The 27,026-nt window shown below is 40.1% G+C and overlaps 1 protein-coding gene and 1 long non-coding RNA gene across 3 annotated transcripts in view; one reads left to right on the forward strand and one right to left on the reverse strand.

Annotated features, from left to right (window-relative positions):
* Window positions 1-897: 897 nt before the first annotated feature.
* On the reverse strand, window positions 898-7,748 carry LOC125960956 (uncharacterized). 2 transcript variants are annotated; one of them, XR_007471158.1, is made up of 3 exons: window positions 7,427-7,748; window positions 3,121-3,171; window positions 898-1,030 (listed from the first exon to the last, which is right to left on the reverse strand). It is a non-coding gene; the product is annotated as an uncharacterized LOC125960956 (long non-coding RNA). The 2 variants fall into 2 exon arrangements; XR_007471159.1 differs by lacking the exon at window positions 898-1,030 and adding an exon at window positions 1,528-1,660.
* Window positions 7,749-8,035: 287 nt separating this feature from the next.
* The window catches only part of BICC1 (BicC family RNA binding protein 1), a 302,224-nt gene continuing 283,233 nt past the window's right edge, over window positions 8,036-27,026 (forward strand). The window contains exon 1 of the mRNA XM_004279964.4: window positions 8,036-8,476. Within this exon, the coding sequence (XP_004280012.1) occupies window positions 8,287-8,476 (190 nt within the window). The 5' untranslated portion in view covers window positions 8,036-8,286. The remainder of the gene's footprint in view (window positions 8,477-27,026) is intronic.

Consider the following 27,026-nt stretch of genomic DNA (forward strand, 5'->3'; position numbering starts at 1 on the left):
TCCGGTTATCCTGGACGATAGGGTAAAATATTGGTATTGTAGATCAAAAGCACAATTAACATGTGCCTTGGAACTTGGACAGAAACTTGTAGGAGCTGTGAGGCTGAGGCTTATACATCTCCGTGGGTGGTAGTTTCAACATGGCACTGCTAGCTTTTTTTTTTTTTTTTTCCCCTTTCCCATTTTGGTAAGTGGAATATTGGGCAATGTTGGAATTCAGTGACTGGGAAAGTTTGTTTCCTCCTTCTATTCTTCTATCTGCTGTTTAACTTTCTTCTTCCATTTGGATTCATTCTATTCTCTTTTCAGTGACCTACGTTTTCTCTTTTCCTTTTCAGCATTGGGGTATTGAAGCCCCAATGAAAATGTTTACTTTTCATAATATTCTTTATCAGAAGCCTATTTTATTGAAATAGTGATAGAATCCAACATGCCCTCTGGCAACTAGATAGTCTCTGCCCTTGACTTCCGGAAAACACAAAACCATTCCTTTCCTGATGAGAAAGCTGTAAAAACTTGAACATGCCTTGATGCTTTGAGCTGTGGAATTTAGGCAAGTCACTTTTGTTCTATATGCTTTATTTGTACCCAGATATAAATGTGTGTGCCTGTGTGTGTGTGTGTGTGTGTGTGAGAGAGAGAGAGAAAGAGAGATCAGTAGTTTTGTGAGCCTTTGGAACCCTGGGATCATGGAAGGAAAAGGTGAAAATTGAGCTAGTAAGAATCCCCTATCCTTTTTCGACCAGAATAACTCTGTTATTATTAGTTTTCTATAAGAGCTTTCTGCATTAGAGTTTATGTGAAACACAGATTCTGTTTTTTAAATGTGAAAACTACCAGCATCAATGAGCCTCAGATTCCTTCCACCACTAACAGTTTGCATTACCTCCATGTAATCAGGCCCAGACAGGAGAGAAAGCCAGTGTGATGGAACATCATTTCTGTCAGGTGTCTCTGTATTTCAGTCACAACCACTCCAGACTGTGGGTCTCCAGGCGTGTTATCCTCGTGAGGTATTAGCTATTCTCTTCTGTAAAATGGAGATGATAGTTGTACCAACCTTATAGGATTGTGGTGAGAAACAAATGAGATAATTAGCAGTGTCCAGCAAATTAGAAATACTCAATAAGTGTTAGGCGTTACTGTTAGTCTGAAAAGACTAAAAGACATGCTACATGGCATGCTCATCTTCTTTTATTACTTCATTTGTGTTTATGTCAAGTAAACCTCCTCCTAGAACCAAATATAAAGGTATTAAAATAGAATATCAAATACTTTGCTGCTCTTTTGACACTACAGGGAAATTTTATATAATTTTAGAATGTTCACTTAAGATCTCTAAAATATACTGTACCATACCATGGCTATAATTTTGGGCCAAAAAGTTGCAGTGAAAAGTTAAAGTGAAAAAAAATGAGATGGAACAAATAGTTTCTTGGGTGATGCTTTGCTGAAAATCAACTTTTTCATAAGTTTTAAGCATATCTTTGCACAACTTCATTTTTCTTTGAGTTTTTAGGTCTCAATTTTTTGAACTGTGAAGTAAAAGGACTGGACCAGATAATTTTTCAGGTTCAACATTGATGCTTCTCAGTTGATTTTCACATAATCTGGCACTCTAATCAGTTTGTCTCATTTCTCCAGACCTCTGTTTCCTCAGCTGCAAATTAAGAAGAGAACGTTCCTACCTATCAGCTGGTTTTAATTCTAGCATCAGAGTTTTCTAACTTTTCTATTTATGCTCTTCTTCAACTTGGTTACTCTCTGGTTACATAATCATCCAAACTGTATCACAAAATAATTTCTAAACATATGTTTCTATGTGCATGGTTAAAAGCTTGTTAGACTATATAGTACCAGGCAATTGCTGGGTGTTGGAGACACAGTGATGTAAAGATACATTTCTTGCCTTCGGGAACTCAGTCATCAGATGTATAATCATGATGATGATAAAGACAATAAATGCAAAGATAATTGCTTTAATGGGAATGAGCACAGTATTCATTGAAAACAAAAGGTAAGGAGAACCTAGATCAGCCTGATTGTGAGGTGTTTGTGAAGGTCAGACAAACAAAAGGGGAGAGAGTGTTCCAGCTGGAGGAATACTATTTGCAAAGCACAGAGCTCCAGATGAGAGAGCAGGACTAGACAAGGAATTACAAATTGCTCTGCACTGTTGGAGTGTGAAATGTACAAAGAGAATGAGTTGGGATTGCTAAGGGAGGGGACTTCCAAGAGCTTTGTAGGCCATTGAATTGAGTAATATCTGTCCGTGTATTGAGATTATTCAAATGTAAGTGAAATGCCAAGGTTTTAAATTTAAATTGAAAAGTAGTTATTAATATGAATTTCTGAAACTCTTACAAAAATACATCAGTTTAGGATCAATAGTTTTGTATTTTGTCTTAGAAGAAACGAATTCAGGGAAACTAATTAAGAGAATCTGGAAAAGAACACCAATCCATTTTACTTTAAAAGTTCTCAGAGGGGGCTTCCCTGGTGGCACAGTGGTTGAGAGTCTGCCTGCCGATGCTAGGGGACGCGGGTACGTGCCCCGGTCCCGGAAGATCCCACGTGCTGTGGAGCGGCTGGGCCCGTGAGCCATGGCCGCTGAGCCTGCGCGTCTGGAGCCTGTGCTCCGCAACGGGAGAGGCCACAACAGTGAGAGGCCCGCGTACCGCCAAAAAATAAAATAAAATAAGTTCTCAGAGGAGTTTTTTCATTAGATGACCACTAATCAAAGTTCGGCGTGCATTTCTAAAGTAAATGTAAGATAACACTCCTTGTTTTTTTTTTTAAAGTCTTATGGATTTTCATATTTTGTAAACTTGAAGATTTAAGGTGATCTTAGTTATTTAAGTTTTTCCCAGGGATTTAAAAAAATTATTTATTTATTTGGTTGCTGTGGGTCTTAGTTGCAGCAGTCAGACTCCTTAGTTGTGGCATGCAAACTCTTAGTTGCAGCATGCGTGTGGGATCTAGTTCCCTGACCAGGGATCGAACCCTGGGCCCCCTGCACTGGGAGTGTGGAGTCTTATACACTGCGCCACCAGGGAAGTCCCAGACTTTTCTTTTTGAGAGTTTTACTTCATTAAAAAAAAAAAAAATCTGCACGATTACCTGGCATCTGATCTGTTCCTATCCTTCCGAGTAACTGAAATTTATTCTTTTCTTGAATGATATAGGAAGATAAAGACAAAAAAAAACAAATATACTTAACGGAAACAAAGATTTTCAATTATTCAAACTGTTCTTCAATTTTTGTAGAAAGAGCACAGCACTCAATGTTGTGAATTCAAGGTTCTGTTATTTATATACCATTTCAATAATGGTATTATGTATTACTTCATTACCTTTTCTATAATCAAAGTTATACATCCATATGGTTTAAAGAATCAACTTGTTCTAGAAGACTTGTGTAATAACCAGAAGTATAACATATGCCTTCCCTCCATTTCCCATTTCCTACAGGCAACCACTTCCAACACTTTCAGCTCCATTCTATTTTTACCTCATATCTCCAAATAACATGCTTATATTGCTACTTCTTGATTTTAGAAAAGCTTTAGTCATTATCTATTGGTGTTCCCCTAGAGCAGATGAGGTCTCACTTTTTTACTACTGCCTCCCCAAAGCCCCCACTACCCACATGTATAATTCCCAATCCTCAAATTCCTAATCTAGTTATATTTATAATTTAGGTTAGATCAGTATCCAGAGTTTACATCATTACAACTACGTAAATACTAGTTACAGCTCAGCCATGGAGAATACTGTTATTTTTCAGCACAATGTCTTGTTATATCAATACTTGGAGTTATTAATAGTTTTCTATGAACCAATCATGAATTTAACCCCAAAGTCTCCAAAAACTTTCTTAATCTCTGAATATGTTCATAGTCAAGAATTCTATCTATTTAATCTAGAAGAAATCTCAACCCTGGAGATGTCTGACCTATTCCAATTTTTGTTCTCCTTTCACCATCATTCTGAGGGGGCCCTTTGCCTCTATCATGTGCTGGATCTCTTATTTCCCACGTTCCATGTTTTCCTCTTCATCTTGATTTACTCTTTTGTTTTGGTGGCACACAACCTTCAGCAGCTTGTTCAGGTAGAGTATAAGGAGAGGTCTTTGAGACCCCTCTTATGGATGCATGAATTCGTCCTTGTGTTTGATTGATAGTTTTGCTGGATTCTACTTCTACGTTGGAGAAGTTTCAACTTCTACATTGAAAATTATTTGCCATCAGGCACTGTTCCATTGCCTTCTAGCTCCTGGTGTTTCACCTGTTTGGCAGGACTCCTATGTTTTCTCTGTGCCTGCACCCATGAAGCTTAGTACTGGTGGAGAAAGTCAGGACAAGCAGACTGATGCCATTATAAATTTATGACTACCAACATGAACTGGACTCTCAACAGTACCAATTTATTCTTTTAAAAAATTTTATTGAAGTATAGTTGATTTAAAGCAGCAGCATTCCAATTCATTCTTTTACAGATGCAAAAGCTATTTTAAAACCTCTAAACACACACACACACATGCACACACACACCCCTCCCTACTTTTCTCAAACCTCTGGCAGCTCTTCTCCCCACTCTCAACAGATAACTTTGACTTTTACTTTTTCTGGAAAATAAAAGCCATCAGATGGGATGCCCTTGTGTTCCAGAGATGATGTTTCTCCTCTACTTGTATCTTAAAGTCTATTCTGTTCCTGTTTTCAAAGCCCTATAATAATGATGACTCCTTTTTTTTAATATATGTTCCATTTCTGTCAACTGGACCATGTATAGTGGTTTTTCCAGTGCTCAAACCTCACCCATTAAATCATCATCCAACCTAACAGCCAACCAACCCGATAAACAAGAAAAATCTACCCACATTATCCTTCAGCTACTACTATTTCCTCCCATTCTTAGCCAAACTTCTCCCAGATTGCTGTCTTTACTCCTCATTTCATTAGCTATATTCACTTCTCTACCACACCATTCTGGCTTTCTTACTAAGGTTCCAGTGACCTCCATCAAAACTTTTTGATCTCTCTTAGTGCACAAAGATGATCACACTTTCCTGTTTGGAACAGAATCATTCCTGGGCTTACATGATAAAACTTTGTTTTGTTTTTTCTTCTCATTACTTTTTCTATTACATTTCCCATTATACTGTCATCTACTTGATCACTTAATGTTAGAATTTGTGAAAGGCTCTTTGCTTGGTTCTCTTTAATTCTCTTCTCATTCCTTAGACGGTCGTACCCATGCATACGACTAGAATTACTCCCTATAAACAAATAACACATTTTAATCTATAGCCAAGATCTCTTTTCTGAACTCCAGACCCATATATCCAGTTGCTTACTTGACACATCTTTTTGGAGGTTTCAGTGGCACCGTAATCTCAGTATATCCATTTCAAGGTCATCTTTCCTCCAAGGTAGCCAGTCCTTTTCCAGTGTTTCCTATTTTAGTTAATGGTACCTCTCTCTCTCCAATTATGTTAGCCAGAACCCTAGAGTCATTCTTGGCATTTCCCTTCCTACTACTCCATATCCAATCCATCACCCATCTAGCTGATGATATTTACAATCAAAGTGTTTCTCAAATCCTCTCACATCTCTCCATCTTCACCACTGTAGGTAAGCTACCAGCATTTCTTATCTAAACTTCCGGGGTAGTCTCTTAATTGACCTAACTACTTCTATCAGGTCTCTCAATCTGTTTTCCATATTATAGCCACCGTCATCTTTTTTAAATGTAAATCTAAGTACATCATCCTTTGCTTAAAGCCTCTACATGGCTTCCTTCTGCTCTAGGGATAAAAACAAAAACTCCCTAACTTGGTCTGAAGAGTTTACAAGCTCCTTACATACTTCTGTCTTGGCAAACACCATCTAATTTCTCATTCTCTTGTACCAGCTGTGCTGGTTTTCTTTTAGCTCCCCATGCCGCCACCTCTAACTACATGAGCTTTGCTTACACTGTGATCCAATTGAGAGCCAATACAGCTTGGCCAATAAGCATGGCACACTTCACGCCTAATTTTCAAGGGAGATTGCCCGGGTTCAAATCCCGATTCTACAATTTACTTATTTGTGCAAACTTGGGCAAGTTACTTTATCTCCTGTGCCTCAGTTTCCTCAACTGGAAAATAAGGATAATTGTAATAGATTTGATCATAATCGTGTTATGATGATCAAATGATCATTTTCAGGGAAGGCTCTTTCCTCCCCTTTCTTGCCCAGTTAATTTCTTCTCAAACTTCTGTTCTCAGCTCCAGAGTCACCTTCTCAGAGAAGCCTCCACTGACCTCTCTGACTGAATCCAATTACTTCTTTACAGCTTTTCTCATATGTTGAGTCTCTTATTTGGAATGCTTAATATAGGTGCAATTTTGTATCTTTCTGAGTGATTTATGTATTTATTTTTGGTTAACATTCTTTCTCACTGAAATGTCAGCTCCAGGAACCTAGGGATAGTGTTTGTTTTTTGTCACTATTCTTCATGCCTAACACAGTGTTCATTATTTAGTAGGTTTCCCCAAAAAATGTTCGTTGACACAAAAAATGGTAAACATCTCTGATGCAAGGCTCTTTGATAACCTCTTTTGCTGCTTAAATTAGTGCTCTGCACAGTAAGTAATAAGTTCTGAGAAGGAACACGGATGGTGAATCAAAGACCAGTTAAGTTGTACGTCTGCTCCTGGTTCTTCAGGAGGTGGCTCTGAGCAGGAGGGTTCCCTGTTCAACAAGGCAGGGTTTTGTGGAGATTATGTGCCGGATACCCAGACCTGGGTTCAATTCTTGGCTCCATTATCTGCTGCTGTGTGACCTTAATCATGTCACTTGACTTCTTACAGTCCGAGTGTCCTCATCTGTCAAATCACATCACAGTACTCAGCGCAGAGTCAATTCTTGTTAACTAGGCAACGGAACTGATAAGAATCTCACTTAATTAAGCACAGTACATGATTATCCACAGGCTCATGCCAACGATATGGCTTGCCCCTTATGTAGGCCAGTAAGTCTCCTGTGGTCGGTGACAAACAGCTATCCCATCCCCTGCCCCTAAAAATGTCAAAAAAAAATTTGTGCTTTTGGTCACAAGAGAGTAAGAATCAATGTGAACTGGAAAAACAGAGTTCCAACAGGATTTCCTGGTGCTTCAAGTTCAAGTTTGAGAGTGGCAGTGGGTGAGCCGGCTTGGTCAGGTAGGATCAGAGGTTCGTTTGCTGGAGGGACTGACCTTGGGAACAGAGAAAAGCCCTCAGTCCCTGACAAGACAGCCCTGCCCAGATGCTAGTGGGACCCAGCTAACCGCCACTGCAATCTCAGAGCCTCTTTTCTCCTGAGCCCTCCTTTTTTTTTTTTTTTTTAAATCAGCTGAATCCACTCCTTGAGAATCACATAGAAAATGACTCCCTCCTCACCTCATTCAAGAAAAAAAAAAATCCCATTCCTCACAATAAAAAGAGTAAGCCTCTTGTCCGCCTCTTGTGCCGCTGGCCACTTTGCTGAGATGAGAGGAGAAATCTGATTTTAACATTTGGTGGACGAGTGAGCTGCCTGGAAGCAAGGACCACAGTGATGTGTGAGAGAGATGGACGTTGTTTCTTCCGCAATCCTTCTCTTTTTCTCCTTCCTCCTGTTTCAAACTTGTGGGACCGACTGGGGCTGTGAATTTTAGGGTGTAGTGTGTGTACGTCAATAGAAGGGGCATTGTGTGTGTACTTCGAGCGCGTTCAGGAGAGTGCTGTGCTTGAACTTGCGAGTGTCTGTGACGGAAGAACTATGAAAGCATGTGTGTGGGACAAGATTTAGACGTGTAAGCGCAGGAAAGTGGTAGCGTGTACGTGGTGAGTGTGTGCGCGCGAGTAAGTGCGCGAGCCAGGGGCCGGCCGCCCGCCCGCCGCGGCTCCCCGTGGGCCGGCCCGGCCAATGAGCGCGCGGCTGCAGGGGCGGCGGGCGGGGAGGGGGCGCAGGGGCCCTGCGGATGGAGGCGCGGGCGGCGCGGCGCACTCATTCCGCGCGGGCGTTGCTGGCGGGGGGCGGCGCAGCCACTGGCCGGGGACCGGGGCCCGGACCGGGGGCGGCGGGCGGCGTAGGCGGCGCCCGGGGCTGGGATGCGCAGGGGGCTCCGTGGCGGCGGCGTTGGCGGCGGCGTCGGCGGCCGCGGGGGCACGAGCTAGCGCCGCGGCGCGGGGAGCCAGTCGAGCCCGGTGGGCGAGCGGAGGCGGCGGCGCAGGCAGAGCGGCGGCCGCAGCCGGAGCCCGAGCGCCGCGCGCCCACCATGGCCGCTCAAGGCGAGCCCGGCTACCTGGCGGCGCAGTCGGACCCGGGCTCCAACAGCGAGCGCAGTACCGACTCGCCCATGCCCGGCTCGGAGGACGACCTGGTCGCCGGAGCGCCCCTGCACAGCCCCGAGTGGAGCGAGGAGCGCTTCCGCGTGGACAGGAAGAAACTTGAGGCCATGTTACAAGGTAGGCATCCACCCCGCGTTCTCGGACTCCCGGGCTGCGCCCGCGACTCCTTCCCGGACATCCCCGCCCCGCGTCCCGGCGCCCGCCGCTCCGGCCCAAAGCCGACTTAGTTCCCCCGTCCCTTCCCCCGCGGAGCCGGAGGACATCCAGGGAGTGCAGACCTCGCGGGAGTCTCCACCCTTCCACGCCTCTCAGGTCTCCGGGCACCGAGAACCCTGTGCTAACTTGACCGGCTTCAGAAAAGCCGAAGGCCGTGTTTGTACCCGCGCGCCCAAGTTGCGTTCTTGGACTTTGGAGATGCCAGCTTTAGTCAGGACACCTGGGCTATGCTATCCGGACCCAGTCGGACCGCGCAGAGTATGCGTGACTCACTCCCCACTCTCTGGCACTCTGGAATTCTAGCTCTGTCTCTGTTTCTCTCCCTCCTCTTGTCAGTATCCACTTCCTCCAGCTGAGGGGCCTTGTCTCGCTATTGGGAAACGCTCTGCAGATGTCAAAGCTTAGGACAGGAGTTCCCGCCCCGCATCCAGAGTAAGAGGGGCCAGCATGGGGGTGAGCGGCCAAAGTGTCAGGGCAGTGCTGCTGGGTTGGGGGACAGTGCGTGTTCATCTCCTGACAGGCTTATAAAACACATCTTGAGTTACACTTGGTTCATAAAAGTCTTCCCGTATTATGGGTATCTATCTGACTTTGTCTTTCACAATTTGTTTTTTTTTTTTTTTTTTTTTAAACTCCCTCGTTTCTCTGGGACTTTCCCAGGCGTAACAGCTTTAACCATACAGGACTGGGAACAAATTTTGACTTTTAATGGGAGGATTGGAGTTCTCAGAGTGAGTGCTAAAATGTCCAACGTCATTTTGATCTTCCCTAAAAATGTTAATTACTAGCTTACCTGTAGTTCCCAGTGTGGTTCATTTCCATCATCCAGAGAAATAAGGTAATTTGAATGACTGTTATTCTTAAAATAGTCGAGGGACCAGGCATTACTTTCACTAAGGGTGCAGTGGTGGATTCATTCAGTAGCTCGTATCCTTCTATGAAGGGAGGATTGGAGCTTTCCAACTTTCTTTTGTGGCTTGGTGCGTAATTTACTTTGACTTGATCAGTCAGTGCATCGCAGTGTGGGAGCTATTTAGCCCTCCGTGGAAATGCATTGGTTTTTTAGAACAATTAGGCAGGTTATTTTAAGACAGAACAAGATGTTTTCCAAAACAATAACTTGGTGGAAACAAATAGCAAGAGTGTTTGGTAGACATTTTTGGATGAGTTACAAACTCATCTCTCTTTTTGCTTTTTTTTAATTGATAAACATCCCCAGTGCTTATCATGTCTCTGTCTTACTCCCTCTTTTTTTCCTCCTTAAATTATGTAACTTTCTAGGAGAGTTACTTCTGTGATAAACTGTTCAAATAGGAATATTGCAAAGTGGATCTGGAAATTAAAGCCCCAGTTGCCTTTCAGTAACCTATTTTAGTTATTCCATTTGTTCTGTGGTTCTTTTTTGCCTAGTTCCTATTATAAAACAAAATATTAAATTTATTCAGGAAAATATTGCTGTGAGATTGTTTGGGTTGAACTGATAACACACATACCTATCCTTTCAACAAGTTTCTAGTTTATTTTGTACATTTGGAGGGTTGTGAAAGATGGATCTTCTACGTCTTCCTTACCTGTCTTGCCTACGCACATGCAAGTAAAGACAGTGATGTTAGCTCCTAGGAAGCCCTCTTGCATAACCTGAGCTTTAGAAGTGGATTTCTTTTTTGAATCAATTAATTTCCATTTAGAATAAAACAAAATATAGGTAAGACATTTTTTAAAATTTGAAGGCCATTCCCTTTGTAGATATGATATTCTGACATGAGATAGTTTAAAATTTCTTTGCTGTGGTGAAGTTTCTTTTACAGAAACTCTTGAGTTAGTATTTCTTCAACAACCTATGAATTAGTGAAGTATTCACACTTCAACTCCAAAGATTTCTTGAATAATTGAACATAGTGCTTTGATTAACTTTCCAAAGTCACTAATAAGTGAATTATGCCTTCCAAGATAGTAAGTTTGAACACATTTGACAATAGCACCCAGTGCACTGTGTACCAAGGCATTTTGTCATGCATGCTTCCTGGTGTCAAATTTTGTTAGAACCACCATGTTTGAAGGAATAAGACTAGTTTCTGAACCAAACATAATCATGTGTCTCATTGCTTGATACTAGGTGGTTAAGGCAAGCGTGGGCAACTGGAATCACTCAGACCTAGGTTCCCTGTGGAACCTTGGGACAGTTCCTGGGCACCTCCCCATCTCAGTTTGTCCGTCTGTAAAATGGGACTGATATTAGTACCTTTCTCTTAGAGTTTTGTGAGAATTAACAGAGATAAAGCCTAATAAGCTAAAACTTGCCACACTGTTTTATAAATGCTAACAGCTTAATATATATCAGTTGATTTTATTATTACTACTAATAAATATTATAGCATGGATTCAAATGACTTCCAGTGCCTATCACAATTTCTGACAGTACTCTATATCTAAATATCTAGAGAACAAAAGAATTTTGCAGTTTCATAATTGCAGAAGTAAAATAGAGAACAAGGTAGGAAGTTTGGAAAGTCAACAAATATTCTAATATTGTTAGATATCCTTGGGTGGAAAGTTTTTCATTTGAAAAGTGCCAGTTAAGAAAAGTCTGTATTTGCCTGGTTGGGTTTCTGATTTGGATTTGCCATTTTTCCTCAGACAATCGCCTTAAAATATGTGCAGGTTTCCAATTTAAATCAGGGTAAATAAGATTCTCTGCCTTTAAGTCTACATAGTGCAAATTGGTGATTATAATGCTTGGAATTTGTTTCCAGAGAGACTGTCCTGGGGGTAAGTTAATCTTTAATGGGTTGTATTTTTATTAGTAGAGAAATTCTTCTACGCAATGGACCAAAAATTCAGTGAGGTTAAAATATAGGCAGTAGGGTAGTGGTCAAAGAAATGAAAATACCATTCTTGGATGAATCCCCAAAGAACTGATACACATAAAATCCACCAGGCCAAAAATGTAGGAAAAAAGATCACTAGTTTTTTGTTTTTTGCTTTTGTTTTTTATCTAATAACTACTTTGGAACAGCCATGCAGAGTATCTGACACTTCTGTTTGAATCTAAATGAAGATTATTGATTATATTAGTCAACAGTTTTGTAAATGGGAATTGATTTTCACGTTTAGTTTAGGTTTTTGATGGGGATGGTAGGCCTTGGAATAGATACGATGGACAACATAATAATGAAGAAAAATTGTTCTTGATTTACTTAATACTGATCTTCAGAATTTAGACTTCATATTTCATGTGGGATAGTAGTAGTGATTCATTTCAGTCAATTAAATGTGACTTATGGTATGCAAAGAGGGAGAAGAGTGGTCTAGAGGAAAGTCTGGGAGAAGGTAGCAAATAAATGGGTCAAGAGTCAGAAATACAGCCTTGGTGTTGGCCAGTGTCCTGAGAGACAAACATGGATTTTGTACATTTATACTTTTCCTTTTTCTTCTTTTGGGGTTGTTTTACATCTTATGATTATACTTTTATTGTTACACTGAAAAACATATACACGTGCTGTACAGTTAAAAATCCCTACATAAAATTTAGACTCATAGGCATTTTCAAGGTTTGGAATCCCTTGTATTTCATCATAGAAAGAATTGTGGGCTGGGGGCAGTGGCCTGTTTTTATGAATTGAGGTTAATGTCTGGTGGGCTTTTAGGATATTGCTGTTAAAGACATTAAGAACCATGTTTTGGGGACTTCCCTGTTGGCCCAGTGGTTAAGACCCTGTGCTTCCAATGCAGGGGGCACAGGTTGGATCCCTGGTTGGGGAACTAAGATCCCATGTGCCATGCGGCGTGGCCAAAAATTTAAAAAACAAACATGTTTTTACATGTTCACAGTGATGGGCAGAACAGGAATCACTGATCACTGCTTGCTTGAGGAGTAGAACTAGCCACTAAAACAGCTGATCACACATTGATTAAAAACAAGAGCAGCAGTTATATAATTACATATCTTTTTTTCTTTTTTAATTAACTTATTTATTTTTTTGGCTGTGTTAGGTCTTTGTTGCTGCACACAGGCTTTTCTCTAGTTGTGGCGAGCGGAGGCTACTCTCCGTTACCGTGCGCGGGCTTCTCATTGCTGTGGCTTCTCTTGTTGCAGAGCACAGGCTCTAGGCTCACAGGCTTCAGTAGTTGTGGCTCGTGGGCTCTAGAGCGCAGGCTCAGTAGTTGTGGCGCATGGGCTTATTTGCTCCGCGGCATGTGGGATCTTCCTGGACCAGGGCTCGAACCCGTGTGCCCTGCATTGGCAGGCGGATTCTTAACCACTGCGCCACCAGGGAAGTCCCTACATATCTTTTTAATTTGGCAAACTTTAGTGAAGATTGTCTTATAATTTGGTAAATAGATAATAATCTTTTAGATGCTTTTGTGGGATCAGGGAGAGATGAAGTAAAAATATATGAGAATGGGGGAGTGCTGAAAATGAAAATAAACAAGAGCTAAGCTGAATGTAGTTTTCTAGCTAAGGCTTGATTAAGGCTAATAAACAATAAGAACAAATCCAATAACTTTATGAAGCTTAATGGTTGAAAGCAAAGTGTTCTTGGCCAGATCTGGATTTGAGTCTTGGTCCTACCTTTAAATAGGGAGCTTGGGAAAATTCATTACCTGCAGCCCCATTTATGAAAGGCGGTGTTAATCATGGTGCCTACATCTGAGGTGGTTGTGACCATTAAGAGAAAAAAAGATGGATGTAAAACATCACAGCGCTGGCCACAGAGTAAGTGCTGAATAAATCACTAATAACCATATTTATTATAAACCATAGTTCATAAAATGCACATTCTTATATTGAAAATGAAAATCAAATATATTTGAAAATGAATTAAATGGTTTATAATAAATGAACATTCACAGCTATCTAAATATTTTTATTGGCTTTCCTGGTAGCTCACCGTATGTCCAGCGTATTAGCCCCTTGTAAAGGTGGATGAGCATGTACTGAGTAAAGCTGTATCGGACACGAGTGTGGAGTTTTAGATTTTGTGCAGGCTTTGCACTCTCTTTAGCTGTCATTGTTCTTGCCTTGAGTAGTTTTCATTCTTTGAATGGTCCGGAGCCCGTCACTTCTAATATTTTTACTAAAGACTAGCGGCAAAAATCCATTAATCTCCATTGTAGTTTGATGTTGCTCTGAACTTGTCATTCATTGGTGTCTCGAAAGAGACTTTTTCAAAGAAAATGTTGTGCCTGGGCTAACGTGTTCTGTTTGCTCACCTGTAAAATGGGGACCATGATGGTCCTATCTTCCAGGGGTGCTGTGAGCTCAGAACGAGACGATGTGTGTGAAAAGTGGAGCTCAGTGCCAGGCACGTGGTGTTTGGTAGACGGTACTGCAGCAGCCCCAGCAGCCCCGTGCCATGTGATGCATAAGGATTTCAAAACACTGGAAAGCAAATGCTTGTCAGGTTTTTTGTTTTAGTTTTTTAAAACAACTGCATATGAATCTTTTCCTTTTTTCTTCAGTGAAAGTCTTCCTCCAATCAGAAAAGTTTATTACGACAAGCGTAGTAGGCTCAGAGAGCAGAACTGAAGGTTCAGATTGTTTTAGAAACTAAATGAATAAAATCCATCAGAAGTTGTGTAGCCTGGCGGTGAAGAGTTCAGGAACTGCTATCACGCTGGCCTGGGTTGGGGTCCTAACTTCACCTCTTGCAGAGCCCCGCAAGGATGCTGTGAGAGGGTGTTACAGCCCTGCACTCGTGGGCAGGGGGTCAGCGCTCTCCATCAGTCTTATCTCTGTGAAGACTTCTGGGGTTTTGCTTAAGTTGATCATTGATAAGTTAAAACATAGAAAGGGCTTGTTATATCGATGATTTTAACAGGCAGGAATGTATTTATTTGGCTGTGACTATCAGAAAACCCAACACAGAGTGACTTAAACAAGCCAGGGATTTATTTTCCTGTTGAAACAAAAAAATCTGGGACTAAGAGGGCCAGGCCCCAAGAGCTGCTCAGGGGCTTCAGGGAGCCCAGCAACCTACCCCCTGACCTCGGCCATCCCAGCTGATGGCTTTGGCCTCATTGGTGCAGTCCGGCCAAGGCTATGCCTTGAGATGCGCCTGTGGTCTCTGCAGGGAAAAGGGAGGGAAACAAAAATGTTTTGGTTTGTTTTTTTATTCAAGATTTTGCCTTTTTGTGTGACAAAGAATTCTCTCTCCTGGAACTTCCATCTGTATTTCTTTGGCCACTCTTTGCTACAAGAGATTCTGGGAAAGCGACTTCTTTTCTAGCTTCTCTCGTAGAAGTAGGCAAAGAAGAAGGGAGTCAGAATGGATGCCCAGTGATCCAACCCGTAGTTTCCCCACAAAGGGCAAAGCAGAGGGCACTGTGACAGAAATTCCAAGTTGTACCTGATGCGAAAGCTTCCCTGTGTCAGAGACTTTGGCCTGCATTGATAACCCCTAGAAATCTAGATGATTTGGTAATGCTTATGTGGGTGGAATTTCTTCTTGGCATAGTCTGGGAATAAATCTAATTCCCAAAGAGAAAACAGCTTTGATCATGGAAAGCAGTTCTCATGTTGTTACTCCTTTTACAAACAAGACCTAGGGCCCCCAAGTACTGTAACTGTCTTTTTCTCCTCCACTGTTTTCTGCCTGTCAGGTGTTTTTTTCATTGAAAATCATGCAACACAATACAAACGTCCATTTTACCTTTTTAAAAAATTTTATTATTTTAATTTATTTAATTTTTTATTGAAGTATAGTTGATTTACAGTGTTGTGTTAATTTCTGCTGTACAGCAAAGTGACTCAGTTATACACATATATTCATTCTTTTTTATATTCTTTTCCATTATGGTTTATCCCAGGATACTGAATATAGTTCCCAGTGCTCTACAGTAGGACTTCATTGTTTATACATCCTATATGTAAATAGTTTGCATCTACTAACGCCAGACTCCCAGTCCTTCCCTCCCTGACATTTTACCTTTTCTTATTCTAAGATATCCTTTCTCCCCTCCCACCACCCATCTCAAGTCGCTTTTAGAATAGACAGGTTCAGTGTAGCTCACACTTCTGCCCTTCTTTAGGGTTTTCTTGGAGTGGCCGCTGCAATAGCATCTGGCCAGCGAAGCCAGAATTCGTTCAGAAGATGAAGTCGTTTTGCAGGCAGTTTGATAATAGAATTATCATCAGATTTATGCCGTGTTTTGCTGTTTGAAATTGTCCAGAATGATGAGCTAATAAAAATACCAGTTGGCTCATCCTTGGTTCGTTCTCTTTATTTAAAAATCTAGTTCTTTAAAAATGCATGGGATAATAGTGACCATGAATATTCCTTTATGTAAAATGCTTAATAAACTACCTGGGATGAGGCACAATTTTTAAAAAAATTTATATTTTATTTTTTTGGCTGTGTTGGGTCTTCGTTGCTGCATGCGGGCTTTCTCTAGTTGCGGTGAGCAGGGGCTACTCTTCGTTGCGGTGCGCGGGCTTCTCATCGCGGTGGCTTCTCTTGTGCTTCTCTTGTTGCAGAGCACGGGCTCTAGGCGTGTGTGCTCAGTAGTTGTGGTTCGAGAGCTCTAGAGCGCAGGCTCAGTAGTTGTGGCACACGGGCTTAGTTGCTCCGCGGCATGTGGTATCTTCTCAGACCAGGGCTCGAACCCGGTTCCCTGCATTGGCAGGCAGATTCTTAACCACTGAGCCACAAGGGAAGTCCTGAGGCACAATTTTAATGCTAACCTATAATGTCTTTTGCAGTGTGGGGATGATCTTGGCAAGAAACCCTTGTTGTTATTGCTGCAAAAGCCACCACATTTGATTTTTAATTCTTATGGTATTAGTATTTAGGGAAGTATCCAAAATGCACAAACCATTAATAGAAACATTTTGTAGATGTTATACACTTATAAATCTATTTACCACCTAATAAGCTACTAATAACTGTAGTTGATGAAAGCATTTATATTTATAACACATATTAAATCCTGTTCCCATTTATGATGATGGCATATAAAAAGATAATGCTCACTTTCTAGCTGTAAAGTAGTTTCTCTGTTACAGTGAATAAGATAAACCACATATTAGTCTGCATACTGAGTTGATCTGGAGCTTAACTCTCTTGTATAGGAAGATGCTTAAACAGAAGATTTGAAAATTAGCCATTGTATTTTTTTCAGATTATGAAAGTAATCAAACTTATTATAGAATACTTGAAAATACAAACAGATGTAAAAAAGAAAAACCAAAAGTCCCCTTTAAGTCCAGAATCCAGCAATAACAACTGATAATATTTTGGGAATTTTTTCCTGGTCTTTAAAAAGTACGCTCACACATAATTTATTTTTGCAACAGATATTGAGTTCCTACTATATGTCAGGTACAGTGTTGGGCTTTGGGGGTGCAGACAAAACCAAGATAGACATGGTTCCTACCCTTGTGTGACTTGTGCCCCTTAAATTCTAAACTGGGATCATACTTTCCTTCTTTTTCACTTTACATTGTATCACGGATATTTTCCATTTCATTAAAGATTCTTGAAGAATATGGTTTTATTATTTAAAAAATTTTTATTGGAGTAGAGTTGACTTACAATGTTGTTAGTTTCAGGTGTACAGCAAAGTGAATCAGTTATACATATACATATATCCACTCTTTTTTATGTTCTTTTCCCATATAGGCCATTACAGGGTATTGAGTAGAGTTCCCTGTGCTATACAGTAGGGTTGTATTAGTTATCTTTTTAAATGTAGTAGTGTGTAATGTCAATCCCAATTTTCCAAGTTATCCCTCCCCCGCTCCTTACTCATTGGTAACCATGAGTTTGTTTTCTACATCTTTAACTCTATTTCTGTTTTGTAGATAAGGAAGAACATGGTTTTAAATAGCTATATAATATTACCTTGACACGTCATGATTTGCTTAAACATTATGATATTTTATAACATTTTTAGGTGGCCAGGCAGTGGAAAGAACCTAATGTTTCTACTCAGAATGTCTGTCCCAGATTCAGGTCCTGGCTCTATCATTTATTGGTTGTGTGGCCAGGGGCAACTTAATAACTTCTCTGAACCTCAGTCTTCTCATCTCTAAAATGGAATGAATATCATTTCTAGGTTGTGAGGGTTAAAAATACTGTATGTCAAGCATGCACCAGTGCCAGATGTAGTGCATATACTCAAGAATTGGCAGGTGATGAATGTTAACACTGCTGCCCCAAATACTTTTGCCTAAAAACCTTTTTTTTTTCATCCTTAATTATTCTCAGAGGAAAAGTTCTTACTAGTGAAAATTTTAGCTCAAAGGGGATAGGTATTTTTAAGGCTTTTGATAAAGTTTGCAAAAAACTTTTCTGGAAAGATTCATGTGGTAGGCAGAAGGGACAACAAACTTGTAGGCTCTCTTCTCCTTGTACCTGTGATCCCACATCCTGGCTTATTTGAGCTGGCGGTTGTGAGAAGTTAGGAAATAATTGAATCACCAATCCAGAGTTAGAGTTCTGTTTGTTTCTTTCATAGCAAACTTTGAATTATGTTTATCATACCTGAGTAGCATGACTGTGAATCACTAGTTCTTAAAATCTGTGTGCATAAAAATCTCCTGGGGAGATTGTACAAAATGGCTAACTCTGGGCCTCTCAAGAGATTCCAGCTCTGTAGGTTTGAATCTGTACTTTGTGGTGGGAATCTGTATTTTGAAAAGAATCTTGTGTGAGTCTATTGTAGGTGTTCCCAGGAATACACTTTGAGAAATATTGCTAGATAGTTAGATGACGGTGATCAAAATTAAGAATGTTCAGGTTCTTTTCTTTCTTTGATTCCCTTTACTCCTTTTTTTTTTAAAAAAACTTATTTTTGGCTGTGTTGGGTCTTTGTTGCTGCGCGCGGGCTTTCTCTAGTTGTGGTGAGTGGGGGCTACCCTTGGTTGCGGTGCGCGGGCTTCTCATTGCAGTGGCTTCTTTTGTTGCAGAGCACGGGTTCTAGGCACGTGGGCTTCAGTAGTTGTGGCACGCAGGCTCAGTAGTTGTGGTGCAGGGGCTTAGTTGCTCTGCGGCATGTGGAATCTTCCCGGACCAGGGCTCGAACACATGTCCTCTGCATTGGCAGGCTGATTCTTAACCACTGCGCCACCAGGGAAGCCCTGATTCCCTTTACCCTTAACCTAGTACTTTCTCCATGTTATTAAACCACCTTGAAGCATTTTAGTCTAGGAGCATAATTTAGAACTGGCACAACGTTGTTTAGAGAGTAGCTTATAAGGAACTGGGGGGAAGAGCACAACCCTATATATTTCTGTGGAAGGGATATACTGTCTTTATTACGGCATAGCAGGCTCAGAATGCATTTAGTTGTCCTACAGACTCCTATAAAGTCAGGTGTAACAGACATCTGTTTAATATATTATCAAATAACTTAATAGCACACATTTTTTATTACAGAAATTTAAAAAGTAGTATGAGGGGGAACTTTTAAAAAGAAAAATAATCATTGGTAATCTCACCTTCCTAACAGCTATTTTCATTTTTCTGCCTTGAAATGTAGTGCTTAAAATACAGTCCTTGACTATTGGCATAAGGGTTATGTAGCTGTTGTTGTAGCATTGACTACTGTTTTGTATTCAGCATTAATCTAATATATTAAATGTTTTTGTGTTTCTAAGCAGGTATTCAGAATTAAAATTTTACGGTTGGATAATGGTACCTTTGATCAAAAAAAATTTTTTTTGCAGTTATAGACCACCTTATGGTGAATGCGAATTACATAGCTTTTTTCTCCTTTGAAACTATATTCCGAGGAAAAAATTTTGAGGAATATGGTTACTGAAGAATAGCGGCGATTTTGAAAGCAGCGGCCAACTTTAATTGAGCACTTACTATGTGTGAGACACTGTTTTGGTGCTTTATGCCTGTTCAGTCATCTCAGCCTCTCATGCAACAACCCAATAGATACAGATGCTGTTTGGGTCTTTGTTTTATAGACACAAAAGCTGTAACTCCTTTATTTAATTTTAGTTTTTAATTAATTAATTTTTATTGGCGTATAGTTGCTTTACAGTATTGTGTTAGTTTATACTGTACAGCAAAGCGAATCAGCTAGATGTATACATATGTCCCCTCTTTTTGGATTTCCTTCCCATTTAGGTCACCACAGAGCACTGAGTACAGTTTCCTGTGCTCTATAGTAGGTTTTCATTACTTATCTATTTTATACATAGTATCAGTAGTGTATATATGTCAATCCCAATCTCCCAGTTCATCACCCCCCTCCCCCCCACTTGGTGTCCATATGTTTGTCTTCTAGTTTGTGTCTGTAAATCCTTTAAACCTGGGGCGTGGGTTTCTTTTTGGAATTCTGAGTGGACCTAGACACTGGTTTTCCTCTTGGGTTTGTTACACAGTCATAGCTGTTATGTAGTATGGAGACATATCAAATCTGAGTCTAGGATGATAAACTATACTCCAGAAAAGGTTTTATTGCTTCCTCAGTTCCCTGCCGAAATTCAGGGCTGTGGTGGTAGGCACAGAGGTGGTTAGAATTCTTGGTGAGAATGCAGACGTTCCAGAACGCTGCCTTCTGCTAGCTTTGGTTAAGTTTTCTCTGTTTCTTCCTTTGTGAAACTGGGATAATAATACCTCTCTCCTAGGGTTTTTGTGAAGATCATATGAGAATGTATGTAAAGTTGGCTCGCAGTTGGTGCCCTGTACATGGTCTACATGTTTCAAATTCATTTCTTATTCCTGTGCAGCCTCCAGCCCAGTGCTGTGAAAATACCTGTGTGTGTTTGCAGAGTAAATGGCTCATGATGGATCTGGATTAAAGACTACCATTTTGGGCTGGTGGACCTGGCATTGACCTCATAGAATGGAACTGTAAAGCTAGGGCATGTGCTTGGCCTTAAGAAACACCAAATAGTTCTGCCTTACATAAGTAAGTAAGGCAGAGTAATTCCCTACGTGCAAGGTAGTCTTTCTTCACCCTCGGTCTAGGGCTTGTGTAGAATGTTGTGTTATTAGTGGTAGTGCATTAGCGTGGTGTTTTGAATGAGGATATGCAAAACTTAATTCAAGTGAGGTTAATGTGGGATAATTTATGGCTGTGTCTGATAAGTTTTATAAATTGAAATTTGTCAAGGTGAATATAATTTTTCAATTTATTCGGTTACAGATTATCTTATTCTTAGAATAATACATCTCCAGATACTTGTTTAAATATGCTTTTAAAGCATCTCAGATAAGAGATTTTTTTAATGTTAGTTTGTTCATTGCACTAGGATACTCACTGAGGTATTTTGGGTTAAGGGAAATAAACCACTCCTCACAGCAGAGCGGGTGACTGGGAACTCAAGGCAACTTGAGTTCATGACCTGGTCTTTCCACTGACACTGTCATCTTGTATAAGTTATTTAACTTTTTAGGGTTTGGATTAGATGTCCCCTAAAATCCTTTCCAACTCCAGTATTCTGAGTCTTTTGCACAGTATACAGTACAAGCCCAATAGTACTTGTCATGTGGTGTTAGGGTCTGACTCAGCTCTACGATCCATGAGTAGTTTTGGTACGCATTTGCCTTGATCTGAAACACGCACATGAGCATTCACAGCAAACGGGGAAGATGCTGGAATGAAGGCAGTTGGAGTATCTTTGGAGGAGCAAGTATTCCCAAGGCAGCTGACCACAAGCTCTGCTTTCTGACATCTTGGCAGTCAGGTTTACAGTGCCCTCTATTCTGTGGGATAGATGTTAGCTAATTTAAGGTTTTCGGCAGTAACTGAGCAGGAATGACAGTGTAAACCATAGTTGAGACTTGCTGGTGTTGACACACTGTGTTAGATGAGCAGAGGAGATCGTATGCTTCCCCAAGTAGCATCTTTTTGTCACATTTTCCTTCCTCCTTTGCCAGTGTGTCCAGTTATCAAGTTCCACGTGCCAGGGTTTATATCTGTCATGTAAACCACTAGAGAAATGTAGCAGGGAAACATAATAGTATTCATTAGAGTAAAATCTCAATTGAAAAGACATCTGTATGTCCAGATTTTAAGTATTTTCAGAATCGCTTTAATTGCTTATCAGTTATTGAGAACTAGCAAAATATTTCTCTTGTGTTGTACAGAATACCACTAAAGCTTGTATTATCTATGTTCTGAGTTGATTCCTTTATCATATGCTGAGCTTTTGAAGTGCCATTCAAACAAAGTCAATATTTTGCATATTTGTGTTTTGTTTTTTTTTTTTTTGGCCGCATGGCATGCGGGATCTTAGTTCCCCGACCAGGGATTGAACCCATGCCCCTTGCATTGGAAGCACAGAGTTATTACCACTGGACTGTCAGGCAAGTCCCGAAGTCAGTATTCTGACAAGCTTTTATAATGTTTTAAATTGCTTGATTATAATGATTTAACTTTAAAAAGTCAGGAAAATATATGTTTAGCTTTTGTATTGCAGGAGCAATCCTATAAAGAAATGTTTATTTTAGTCCAGGGGACTGTTTTTCTTAAATTAAAAAAATTTTTATATGGGAAATAGGAACCCAAGATTAGCATAGATCTATAGAGTTTTAATTTATTTTACAGGGATCTGTAATTTAGTAAAACATTGCTGGCAGTCATACTGTCACCTAAACAGAAAGATAGCTTCAAAAATATATTTACTGGGAATTCTCTGGTGGTCCAGTGGTTAGGACTCAGCGCTTTCACTGCTGGGGTTGGGTTCAATCCTTGGTCGGGGAACTAAGATCCTGCAAGCCACACGGCGTGGCGCCCCCCCCCCCCCCCCAAATTTTACTATCAGTGAATGAATATCTGGGATGCATTATCTATGAAAGTTTATTTGACCAAGTCAAAACAAGTAGGCTTGAGCAAAAAATATTATTAAAATGGATTTGATTTTGAAGTTCTGTATGAGTCATTAGCTTTCAACCTTGTGAAATTTGTTTCTCATTATAAATTATTCAGGAATAATGAAGCCATTTGAAAAACCCAGTGGGAAATTACTGTATGTGTTAAAATCATGAAGTCATATAATGGGACTGCATAAGTGAATGAGGCCCTTTACCTTTAAGAGGACTACAATCTAGTGGAAGAGAGGAAACCTACCTGAATTTGTTAATAGAAAAGAAAAGGAGATCCCATAGAATAAGGCTGTGCTTACTTAATGTGCATCGTAGTCTGGGGTTGCCTACCTCTCTCCCACAAGATGAGGGCTTGCGATAGCTAGTTTATTTGGGAAGTACTCTCAAGGAGAGGAAGTGAGGGAATAAGGAGAGTCACATGGGGAAGAAGGCAAAGCCACTACTAATGATGTATAATTGAGTTGGTTACCTCTGAGGGTGATTGCTATTTCTGGTGAGTCGCAGAGTCTGCATCCATAAATCATCCATATAAGGGACTCAAAGAATCATTTGTCTATCAGCTTCTGTCCCTCTTTGAAGAGGATTGAGGGTTACCCCATGAGGTTTGCCCCTTCTGTACTTCTGGGTTACAAACGTGTGACACCTATCAACCCCTGCATACATTCAGCAAACTCCCAGAGCAGGACATGAGAAGTCTGTCTGCTGTAAGCTTGAGGTGAGTCACTGTCAGTACAAAGTGGGTTTACATATGAGCAGAGCCATTTACTGTAGCCTGACTGGAATCAGAGATGAAGTGTAGTGGGGGTGAGATGGTGTATACAATACAATATCTTTATTTAATTAATTAATTAATTTAAATTTATTTTTCATTTTTGGCTGCATTGGGTCTTCATTGCTGTGCGTGGGTTTTCTCTAGTTGTGGCGAGTGGGGGCTACTCTTTGTTGTGGTGCATGGGCTTTTCATTGCAGTGGCTTCTCGTGTCGCAGAGCACAGGCTCTAGGCACAGGCTTCAGTAGTTGTGGCTTGCAGGCTCTAGAGCGCAGGCTCAGTAGTTGTGGCGCCCGGGCTTAGTTGCTCTGCGGCATGTGGGATCTGCTTGGACCAGGGCTCAAACCCATGTCCCCTGCATTGGCAGGCAGATTCTTAACCACTGCGCCACCAGAGAAGTCCCTACAGTACAATATCTTTATATACTTTGAATGCAAAAAAAAAAAAAAAAAAAAAAGGGAGACAGAGAAGTGGATGCTTAAAATGTGACATACTCTTTGTTCTAAATCAAAGAAAAGTCTTTACTGTAAATTTTTGATGACTTCTATCGTGTATGTTTCTGTTGAGTTTGCTGTAATGTGAGATGACAGAAATAAACCTTTCTGTGGCCAGAAAGATGGTGGAGTAAGGAGCTCCAGAACTCACTGCCTGACAGAAACACTGACTTAACAACAATATACAGTTCAAAAAACCATTATGAGAATGCCCAGGCATGCTCAAAGGCAAGAACAGCTGCAGTGAAATGGATTAGAAAAGTGGTTTCATTTCACCTACACCAGCCCCTTTCCCAAGCCAGCAGAGCTAGCAATTGAGAGAAAAAGCCCAATATCCTGCTTCTCCCTTGGAAGGCAAAGAGAATAGTGGAACATACATTCAACCTTCCAGCTTTTTTGGGGACTACCCGAGGGGTTGGTTTCTATTTTGCCTGACTTGGAGTACTGATGGGGGAACTGGCATAGTTTTGATGCCTGGAGGTTGTTGAGAACTAGAGAGAGCTTAGCAGCCTGTGGCAGTGCCAGAGAACCTGCAGTGCTGCAGACAGACATCAGAGGGCGTGAGAGACTCATGAAAAAGAAATCAGCAGACCTCCCTTCACCCAGCATGCCTGGAGAAGAGGCATGCTTGTAAAAGGTTTGAAAGGCTTCCAGAATCTCTAGCTGGGCTGACTGATATGGAAGTCTTCCTCTGTACGAAGCCAATCTATAAAGGTTGGGAGAGGTGGCCGTTTTTTAAGTGCAAAAATCATAACAAAGATAACAAGGCACACAAAAAAGCAAGGAAGCATGGCTCAATCAAAGGAACAAAATAAATCTCAAGAAGCTGACCCTAAAGGAATAAAGATCTATGAATTACCTGACAAAGAGTTCAAAATAATCATTTTAAAGAAACTCGGTCTACTGTAAGAGAACACAGTAAATTAAATAAGGAAAGCAATATATGAACAAAATGAGAATATCAAAAAAGAGAAACTATAAAAAAGAACCAAACAGAAATTCTGGAGCTGAAGAATACAGTACTGAATTGAAAACTTCACCAGAGGGGATCAATATCAGACTCGGTCAAGCAGAAGAAAGAATCAGTGAATTTGAAGACAGTTCATTTGAAATTATTGAATCAGAGGAATGATAGGAAAAAAAATGAAGAAAAGTGAAAAAAGCCTAAGGGACTTATGGGACACTATCAGGACTAAATATACTATATGGGTGTCCCTGAAGAGAAGAGAGAGATAAGCAGAGAGCTTCTTTGAAGAAATAATGGCAGGAAACTCCCCAAATCTAACGAAGGAAATGAATATCCAAATTCAAGAAGCTTGAAAGAGTCCAACTAGGAAGAACCCAAGGAAGTCCATACAAAATGATCAATCAAAAGTCAAAGACAGAGAATCTTGAGAGAAGCAAGAGAAAAATAACTTGTTATGTTACAAGGGAGCTCCTATAAGATAATCAGCAGATTTCTCAGCAGAAACATTATGGGTCAGAAGGGAGTGGGATGATCTATTCAACGTGCTGAAAGAAAAACACTTGTCAACCAAAAATGCTATATTCAGCAAAACTGTCCTTCAGAAGTTAAGGAGAAATAAAGACCTTCCTGGATAAATAAAAACTGAGGGAGTTCGTAATCACTAAAGCATATGAAAATATAAAGCTCTCTGGTAAAGAAAATCCCTATAGAAGATGCACAAAAGAAAATGAGAAAGGAATCAGAGCATGTCACTATAAAAAATCAACAATACACAAGGAAAGGCAGCAAAAGAGGAAAAGAGGGACAAAATACTGACAAGACCTACAGAAAACAGTTAACAAAATGGTAATACTAAGTCCTTCCCTATTGGTAATTACTTTAAATGTAAACAGATTAAACTCCCCAATCAGAAGACGTAGAGTGGCTGAATGGATAAAAAAGAAAAAAAAAGGCCAATTGTATGCTGTCTACCAGAGTCTCACTTTAGGTATAAGGACATGCACAAGCTGAAAGTGAAAGGATGGAAAAAGGTATTCCATGCAAATGGTAACCAAAAGAGAGTAGGGGTTGTCATATCAGACAAAATAAGCTTTGAGTCAAAAACTGACACGAGACAAAGAAGGTCATTATATAATATGAAAGGCTTAATTCCCTAAGAAGTTATAACAATTAAAATATATGCACCTAACATCAAAGCATCCAATTATATGAAGCCAACACTGACAGAATTGAAAGGAGAAATAGGCAGTAACACAATAATAGGCGGAGATTTCAACACCCCACTTTTAATAAGAGATCAGTCATGCAGAGGTTAACAAGGAAACAGAGGACTTGAACAATATGATATACCAGTTGGACCTAACAAACAAATATAGAACACTCTACCCAACAACAGCAGAATACACATTCTTCTTAGGTATGCATAGACCATTTTCTGGGATAGATCATATGTTATGCTGCAAAACTGGTAATAACAACTTTAAGAAAATTGAAATGATAGCTGGTATCTTTTCTGATCATAATGGATGAAACAGTGAATCAATAGCCACCCCCCCCAAAAAAAAACAAAATTGAAAAACTCACAAATGTGGAAATTAAACAACACACTTCTGAATAATCAGTGGATCAAAGAAGAAAACACAGGGGAAATTAGAAAATATCTTGAGACAAATTAAAATGAAAATAATTATGTACCAAAACTATGGGATGCAGCAAAAACAGTAGTAAGAGGGAAGTTTATAGTGGTAAATGCCTCATTAAATAAGAAGAAATATTCAAATCAACGTCTTAACTTTACAACTCAAGGAACTAGAAAAAGAAGAATAAACTAAATCCAAAGTTAGCAGAAGGAAGGAAATAGTAAAGACTAGAGCAGAAATCAAAGAGATAGAGGATAGAAAAACAATAGAAAAAAATCAATGAATTAGGATTGGTTCTTTGAAAAGATCAATACACTTGAAAAGTTCTTAGCTAGACTAAGAATAAATGAAGTCTCATGTAACAAAAATCAGAAATGAAAGAGGAAGCATTACAAGTGATGCCACATAAATAAGGGTCATAAAACACTTCTGTGAACAATTATATACCAACAAATTGGATAGTCTAGAAGAAATGGGGAAATTCCTAGAATAATAGGATCAGTAATCAAGAACCTTGCAACAAAGAAAAGCCCAGAACCAGATGGCTTCATTGGAGAATGACACCAAATATTTAAAGAAGAATTGACATCTGTTCTTCTCAAACTCTTCCTAAAAATTGAGGAGGAGGAAACACTTCCAAACTCATTCTATGAGGTCCCCATTATCCTGATGACAAAATCAAAGATCTTCATTTTTACAAGAAAAATTTTATTTTTACAAGAAAAGGAAGCTACATACCAATATCCCTGATGAATATTGATGCAAAACTCCTCAACAAAATATTAGGAGACTAA

Source organism: Orcinus orca, chromosome 14 (assembly GCF_937001465.1).
Source record: "Orcinus orca chromosome 14, mOrcOrc1.1, whole genome shotgun sequence".
NCBI lineage: Eukaryota > Metazoa > Chordata > Mammalia > Artiodactyla > Delphinidae > Orcinus > Orcinus orca.